Consider the following 9,465-nt stretch of genomic DNA (forward strand, 5'->3'; position numbering starts at 1 on the left):
ACGAATAAAGAATAGATACCGAATCTATTTACAATTAATAATTTGTAAAAAAATATAATACAAAATTTATTCATTCGATTATTATATTAAATATATTTCACTTAACATTGAATTTCTTCTTTAATATTAATTTACTAAAAATACATATGTTAAGTTTCATTTTTTTTTTAATTTTTTTTTTTTTTTTTTTTAATAATTATTATTTATACTTTTTAAATATTTCATAAAGTAAATCAATAATCTTTATTATTTTTAATGCATTGAATAATGTGAATTAATTGATTTGATTAAATTATTTATAGGGGTGCATTAAAATGGATATTTTGTCGAGATTAATAAATGATTATTAATACAAATAGACGAATGCAAATAAGAAAAGTGTAACTTTTTTCATATTTTTAACAGTGAATTTATGATTATATATTGATTGTGAATTTAAATTCAGTTTGCAAGTAATAAAACTTAAACAAAGACAAAGTAAAGATTTCATTTCTAGATAAAAATTTCAGAAATAAAACTTGTTGTTAATAATAAACGTTGTTGAGGGTAATAGATTCGTTGCATGCAAAGTTAACACTTTTTCCCATTGAATTTTTATATATGCTTTAATTTGTTTTTATTATAATTATTATATTCAAAGAAATATATAAATTGATCTTAAATGACAGCTTCGTGGAACGCAAATTTTAAATATATTTCGTGAATAACAATTGTTGAGTCGATAATGAAGATAAGATAAATATCATTTCTACATCTAAAAGCTTTTTATCTATTGTAATAAATTTATAATAATCAAAATGAGCGCAATCGAGTCAATAAATAAATTTGATTTCGCTCCATTCTATCAACTGTATGTAATATATTTTGTAAATTTGTAAATTTTCATATATTTTTTCTTCTAATAATAGAAAATCATTATTTTCTAATAAAATGGAAGTACCATAAAACAAATTTTGCATTTTCATCCGAAAGACAATTGTTTTAAAATATATGAATATTTAAATAAAAGATGATAAATAAATCGATTTAAATGAAAATGAGAATTAGTATATTTTTATTGGAGAATTCATTTATGACTGTTGGATGTATAATTAATATCACTATGATAAAACTCGTAGAGGCATTTATAATTTCTGTCGATGTGATTTTCATGCAAATAGCTATCTCCGCTATTTATTGAATTTTAAAATATTTGTCCTTTTGCATTTTAAAGCCATACATAACGGATCCATTAGATTTTTATTTAAAAGTATGCTAATCAGTAATGTACGAAACCACAAGTATATCATAAACGAACATATAGTGAAAATTCTTTGGTAGTTTAAGTTCAGTTATAATTATAAATTATGCTATTGATTAAAAGAAAAGTCTTCAATATAAATATTATAAATATTATGTTATAAATATTTATTTTTTTTTTTTTTTTTTGTTTCTTTAGAAATTTTATAATAATACATCAAAATGAAATTAAATAATATCCTCGTCTTTGAACGGTTCTCAAAATTTAACATTAAATAAATATCTTGTGTTTATTTTAAATTTTAATATGATTTTATTAGTTAATTATCAACTTGATTTAATATCGATGTTTGATTTGACATTAACTCCCCTTCAATGTTACTCATAGCTTTATATGAAATAATAAATTTTATATGTTAATTGGCAACAAATAGCCATGGAAATTCTTAATCAATTAAATCAATCGATATAAATAATTGAGTTGTTAGTATATATCACACCATTTGTTCACCTTATACAGTTTACAGTTTATAGTTTTCCAGATATAGGCAGTGTTTGTCCAGTACATAGTACATACCGTTCAAGATTCAGAGAATTTCTCATGTATTATTTTCGGAAAAATACCAAGGGCCATAATTTCTAAGAATTGTTGAACGATCGTTAGAGGTTCGGAAAGGTCGCGTAATGATCGACCTCCTTGTTGTTATGCAGTAGGATGTCGCGGGGCTATTTGCTCGAGATCCTAACATTCCAAGAATGTCAGATGTATGAAAACAATCGGGTCGAAAAACATTTCCTAAAATTCATTGTAACTAGAAACTCAGTTCATGCGACATCGGTCAATAGTCGGGATGCGTGTGCCTTGAGAATGTCACGAGACATCACCCATACATTGTTGTCAAGTACTCCACACGTTGCCAATTGTACAAATCAAGCAGCGACGCTTGACCGGCAGCTCAGCTCCTCTCGTCGCCAAGTCCCAAGGGAGGCGATGAGCCTCCCAATCGATAATTAAATACCAATTAAGCAATATAAAATTCAGTTGTTGTTCCTTACAAAATCAACAACAAATCATAGTCATCAAGGAGCATCTTTTATAGTGAAACATCCATAACAAGAAACGATCCAAGCAATCGTTTCATCGTATATTCATCGAAAACGCACGATATTTTCTACATTCTCTTCTTCCACTAAACTCCTCCTTCCCGAGCATTTTTATATTTGCTCGGGCGGGCGCGGCAGACGTAAACTATTGAAGCAATGGCAGTTCGAGCCAGAAAAAACTATAACATCATTTCGAACACGTACGTATCAACAATTATTTAAATAATATTCCACAAAATGTGCAGCTGTATATGATTCAGTGATATTTTTTAACGACATATTAATTTCATATTAAAACCATTTTATCTCATTGATCGATAATAAATTTAATACATTTTGAAGGAAACGAGAAATTTGGAGGAAAATTTAAATAACTGCAAATTTATCGGGCTACGTAAATTTTACAAACAGTCTTTCGAACAATGGAATTATTTTCTCTTTTATAGCAGGATCTATTTATTCAGTTGGCTTGACTAGGCTTAGAAATTTTTTCAAGATTATTGTCCAACGCTATTACAGTGTAAAGAAAATGCAGAGAAAAATGTTGTATACATAAGTACAAGTACTATTGGATAATAACTATTGTAGAAAAAAGATATTTTCCATGGGTTTAGTGCACTCAATGATATTATTTACATTGAAAAGTTTTTTCGTACAAATAACAAAAACATGTATTACACAAATGCCATTTTATATGTAAAATCACTCTTTTGAAAAGCATTTGGTGCCAATAATTTTAAATAAATGTAAATCGTTTGACAACGCCTTCGATACGAAAATAACTCGAATCATTACAACGAACTATAATATTTACAATAAACTAAAATATGCATTTCCCAACGTGTATTTAAAAAAATTCTATAATTAAATCTTTTGAAAATAACGTATATTAATGCCAATGAAATATCTCGTTTTCACAGTTTCAAAAAATCAATCGATAATGCCGATAAATAAATAAAGTCTAGAAACAATTCTTTTAAATTAGCCTAAATTTAAATAATTAAATAAAAATTTCAGTTTTGAGATAATTTGGCAGCTGTTAATTAAAGATGCAGTTGCTTTATACTATCGATAGTAACGAGCTTTCAAATGATAGTAAAAATTAATTCATAAGAAAAAAAGAGATATTTCTTATAATGTATAATGTCTACAGCTAATATTGTTTTAATTTTACTGCCTACAATCTTGACTTGGCAACGTCAGACTTGGAAAAGAAAATTCCGGAGCTCGGATTATTTGGTATTGCTATGCGAAGAAGGGAAAAATTTTGAGAATTCGTACGTTTTAAAAAAGCTGGGCTCTACGGCGGATAAGTCACGACTCGCTATATCTCTAATCTACTGGGCCTAGTAAATGCTTGGCACCCGCGGGAGAAGATATGTGATATTTTGACGGATCCGGACCTTGCCATCGCACGAGCCACTCACCCCTGCCTTCTCCTTCTGCTTGCTCTCGTACTTCCAGCTTTCTGGGATTAAGCAATCTCGTTAACTTTTTAGTTCCATGAGCCGCAGGGTCCGCGTGCAAACGAAAATTGCGCGTCGTATTGTCGCGAAGAAATAATAGCGTGCGCGCGCGAGAGAGAGAGAGAGAGAGAGAGACAGAGGAGAGGTTAATGGTCAAAAATAAGAAAAAAGATGAAATGAAATGAAAAACAAAAGGAATATAGGCAAATGGAGGCGATGGTTTACGTAATTGTTGTTGGTTACTCTGGAGTGTGTGCAATAGCCACCGATTAGAAGAATTAATGATGTTTGTGTATGTGTGTTTTTTTTTTTTTTTTTTTTTTTTTTAAATATAAGAATGGCAAATACGCTTAAAATTTAACGTAACACTTTGTGCAAAATCAATTTATGATGATAATGGGTATTCAAATATATGGATTTTTTTATACTATAATCGTTATTTGACGTTTTCATTATGGACATCCGTGTACATGATCAGTCGGTAACGATATTTCATAATATCTCGTTACTTAAATAACAATTTCATAACAACGTAATATTTTATAATTTTCATATTTATAATTTAGAAGTAAAGTGTAAATTACCGAAAATTGATTGTCATTATATAAGAAGAATGTATGATGGAACGTATTTTTTTTTTTTTATCAATTTTATATTAAATACCAATACAAAAAGGCACTAAGCCAATGTATAGAAACGCGTAGAAAAATCAATATAAAAAAAATTAATACCTTCAAGTTTGAAAGTCACGGGCTTAAAGATACATTTTAAAAGAAATAATGACGAAATATGTCTTATTATGTAAAGAATTCGAGAAGCTTTAAATTTTAAATATAATTACAAATTCATCAAGCTGAAAATCTCATTCTTTTCATTGTACTCTTGCGCAACGCTTTTAGTCGTTTACGTTACTCTCACCCCTGCATTATTTGCCCGAGCACGTTTAATTGAACGAAAAACAGACTTTGTCGATGCTTCTCCAATAATAATTACACGCATTAGCACACCCGTAGCCATGCGGGCGTTTGCAGAGCAAACAACGAGGGCGTTGTTGATAAGGATAATGAAAGTCGTAGCCATAGGCAGCGGCGGCTCGATAAGCGCGGGCATATAAAGTAAAGAGGACGTACCTCCTGAGGGTGGCGAGCCGATGCTCCTGGGCGCTTATGTACCCGTGGAGGGTGTCAATGAGAACGGACTCGGTCTCGAGGAGCTCCTCCATGTCGACGAGGGCCGTATAGAGCTCGGCCCAGGTCACCTGCTGACACGCCATCGCCAGAATCCAGACGAGCAACCAACGACGCTGCGCAGACATCCTCCTGCTTGCTGACTCGCCCTGAAACAAAACGTACGTGTCGGACTTATTTGTTCGCTCGTCTTTTTAATCCCGATTGCGACACCTCGTCCTATTGACTCTCCGCCTCGAACGGACCGATCCAAAATGAATTCCAAAAAGAAAAAGACAGCCGAGCATAAGTAGACCGTTTAACCGAGCCTTTTGTAAGCTGCGTTGTGTAAGTATGTTGCGGACGAGGCGAATTCAGTTTAGGTTTAGAATGCTGATAATGCCGAGTCGTAATGGCCGAGGTACCGGCACTTCACTTGCTAAACTTCACTTCGTAAGTCGGGTTATAAACTATTAACCAATTTTTAGTAACTTTAGTTGGGAAATTAGGAGTTATGTAGAAATTGAGTAACGGGATGTGCGCGCCATTATTGCAAGCTTGTACAATAATCGCTATAATTGCAATTGCCCTACTTTATTTATCGAATAGATATTAGCTTTGTATTTGCCAGTTTGTAAGATAAAAAAAATTATTTATAAAATGATTATGGCATTACACGTTAAATTGAATTAGCATTTGCCAAATTGTTAAAAGAAAAAAAAAATAGTACAATTGGTTTCTTAATACCAAACTTATTAATGCAAAATATCTCGCTGTTCATTGTCAATTGAATTTTTCTTGACGTTGTCAAAGTTGTCAAAGTTGTATAAATGTAACTTTTACTTTTTTTACATGTCAATATCTATTTCTTAATTAAATAGTTTAGTGGAAATTTAATACATATTATGTTCACATTTTAGACACAAAAACACATTTAAACATTATAGTATTTATTAGAAATTAATAAATTTAATTCCCAGCCATTGCTTTATATTATCATTACAAACATATTCTTAAAATATTAGAAGATATTATTAATTAAAAAATTTGAAATAAGCACTTTTAGGAGACTGGAAGTTTCACTGCAGAATTGACGTTACATGACGTTACATATAAATATGTTCAAGTTAAACATCAATTGAAAAATATATTTATGGAACATTAACATAAAAGAATTTATTACTGCATTTTCCGAAAGTAAGACTATTTTTTTCAATATAAAATATTGATATGTCGAGTTTATATCGAAATCCTTATAGTATTATTTAAATACTTAATATGCAATTCACAAATACTTATTCTTTTATCTTTTTTTTATAGTGAAAAAGTAATGTGACGCGTTGACTCATTGTATTGTAAAAATATTTTTAAGCTCTTAGTTTCACTACTTTTTTTCATTAACCTTTTTTTTTTTAAAGCTTTTAATTGATGTTTAAACGGACTTAAAAACATTTTTAGAGTGTTGCCAAACGTATGTCGCTATTTTTGAAGTGAAAGCAAATCTATAAAAATCGGAATTTTTACAAAAAAATTTAGATCATGAATTTTTAGAGTCCTATTAACAAAAAAAAATTTTTTTTTTTTTAAGTAAAATTCATTTTGACCAATAATTTTAAAGGCAAATTTATTTTAACCATTAAGCTCCTATGTACCTATTAATCTATAATAAACATTAGGGCCACGAACAATTATTTACATCTCAATTTTTAAATATGAAAAAAATTTATAAACAGAAAATGTACTTTGATATGACAAATATACATGTACTTACTTATATATGAGTTTTTTCAAACTACATGACAGCAATAGAAAACATTCGAAACGATACATTTAAATTCGCATCACATACTTCATAATGATAATTTTATCATTATCTACCAAATAAATATTGCTATTAATGACAATGCATGAAAAATTGAAGATAAATTTTCCAATAAAATTTATTTTAATTAGTCTTCACAGCATAATTAAGAAATAAATTATTTTCTCAAATAGTGCTAGAATAAATAAAATTACTGGTAAATTAAGAGAATTACTAAAACATTTACAAAAATAAAAAATGTTCTCGTTAAAAATTATTAATTAAAAGGTATTGCATTAAGAAAGATAGATGCGCAAGGGATACTTTTAATTATGATTAATGATAAAGGAGGTGTTTGTTATTTAAATAGTTAAAAAGTTAAAGATAAAAGTTTCGATATTTCATAATTTTTATAAATTTAAAATTTGACGTTATAAATATATTTTTTAAACAAACGTATAATGTATTATAATTAATGCAAAGTAAACTACAATGTGGAAGGTGGAGACATAAACTTCATAATAAAGCTTCCATTGCCATTAAGGGAAAAAGTAAGCTGCTTGAGAATAATCAAATCTTCACACTAGATTATGTGATATTATGAAATATCAGTGCTCCGTGAGACAAAAATATGATTAACATTCAATGTGAATATATTTGTACGAATTTATAAATATATAACAGTATTGTTTGTTTAATACATAAGTCTTTGATGGTCTATTTCACACGCGCGCGCGATCGCACAACATTGTGGGAGAGAGTGAGAGAGAGAGAGAGAGAGAGAGAGAGAGTGCGCGCGTGTGTGTGTACAGATATCAAACTGAAAATAAATAAAAAATAATAATGACTTTGATGATACTTAAATAAGATAAAAAATTTTTATTAATATTGTAAATATATAAATGTTATTGCAATAATTACTTAGACAATTTTAAACATTAAAAATGAATCAATTCTTTTTTATTGTACATTTGTGCTAAATGTTTAAAAAAAATTTGTAAATGAGTTGAAATATAGAGAGAAGCCAGGAGATTTAATACATTAAGTAGAATCCGTTCAGGAAACGAATGAAACTGTACCATATTGGATTTAAGACAGGCTTGACTTGATTTAAGACAGATAAATTAAACGAGAAATAGCGACATTTGAATGTAGCTGTGAAAAATATATTTACAATATCTATAAGCTGCCGTTAAGATAACGAAGTTGGTAATAATAATTAGTCAGTATATGAAGAATGAGAGGAAAGAGTTTCTTACGGTTAAGATCGTTAATAACAGCTAAAATTTCACTTATTCACGCACGATCTCATAAAACCTTCAACCTTTCATCGCATATAAAAAAAAATCCTCACGTTTATCCTTGGTCTCATCGTACCATCTCACGTGAGTAAATAAATGATACAAGTCACGACGTATGACTAGGAGAAGAAAATCCAAGCCAAGGGAGTAGAAATTTTGAAAAATTTTGGATTACGCCGATTGAAATTACCAGCCAGCCTCTCTCGCTCGACGAATATCACTATACTCGACTAATTTTTAATTAATATAAAACTACCAATGAAATGAAGAGGCACAGACCCGTGAGTGGACGAAACGTTTCATCTTATCCCATCCGTCCCATACCGTCGTTGGCTTTTTTAATTAAGAATTGTTGGCAGCTGGTCGATCGCGCAACCGCGCAAATAAGGGTATGTGAGAACACAGAGGGACAAAAGGGGTAGGGACTCGCGGAGACTCGGAAAGAGAGAGAGAGAGAGAGAGAGAGAGAGAGAGAGAGAGAGAGAGATTGCAGACGACCGGAGCTCGTGCCGAGAATTTCTGTTTATTTCGCATGACGGCTCTCCTCCCCCGCCCCTCATTTTCCCGGCAAGGCTATACGAAAATTATCGACAGTCGACTTGACGCTTATCGGGATAAAAAGTTCGCCCCTTTTCGCGAAGACTAGGGAGGAGAGACACAAACACACGATCAATGCAAGAATTTAATTAAGAGAGGCTTTTGCAGGAGAACGCACGCTTGTACGTGCGTGCACATCCAACAGAGACAGAGGGATAAAGTTTGCGTATGATTGTGTGTCTGAGAGCAGCAGGTCGATCAGGAGTTAGGTGCGGCTAAATTACAAGGGTGGAAAGAAAGCCGCGGTGACGTCTCCACCTTCCGGAAAGAGGGAGAAATGAGTGAGACGAGAGAGCGAGCGAGGTAGCATTGTGCGTGTTTAAAATAAGGTACAGGCGAATCGAGAGAGAAATAATAATCGAAATGGTTGGAGAGTTTATATACGTGAGTTCTTAAGAAAATAATTATAAATGTCGTAGGAAAGTCTTGTTATTCGAGTATTCATAAGCTAATTCGACGTGCTTCAAGGATTTTTTTTCATAGCTCGGAAGTACGTTATTGACCGTAACGTTCGGCAAAAATCATTATTACGTAGAAAATTTAAATATTATAAAGCATATTTGAATCCTATATGCGGTGCTACTTTTATTTCTTAATCATTGAAAACGTATAAGTTTAAGGTATAAAGCGTAATTTTTCTAATTTTAAATGAGCATTAGAATTTAAAGTTTATGCTAAAAGATGTTTCAAGCTTGGCTTTCGTTGTCTGTGGGAGCTTGCGCTGGCTGAGCGAATCCAAGTCTCTCAATGCTTGTAAATTATGCGAAGAGAAGGATAGAATGCGCGATGGC

The 9,465-nt window shown here is 31.0% G+C and overlaps 1 protein-coding gene across 1 annotated transcript in view; it reads right to left on the reverse strand.

Annotated features, from left to right (window-relative positions):
• The window catches only part of PH4alphaEFB (prolyl 4-hydroxylase subunit alpha-1), a 75,090-nt gene extending 69,966 nt beyond the window's left edge, over positions 1–5,124 (reverse strand). Inside the window, exon 1 of the mRNA XM_011501131.1 lies at positions 4,940–5,124. Coding sequence (XP_011499433.1) covers positions 4,940–5,124 — 185 coding nt within the window. The remainder of the gene's footprint in view (positions 1–4,939) is intronic.
• Between the last annotated feature and the right edge of the window lie 4,341 nt (positions 5,125–9,465).

The sequence above is a fragment of the Ceratosolen solmsi genome, unplaced genomic scaffold (assembly GCF_000503995.2).
Source record: "Ceratosolen solmsi marchali unplaced genomic scaffold, CerSol_1.0 scaffold57, whole genome shotgun sequence".
NCBI classification, from domain to species: domain Eukaryota; kingdom Metazoa; phylum Arthropoda; class Insecta; order Hymenoptera; family Agaonidae; genus Ceratosolen; species Ceratosolen solmsi.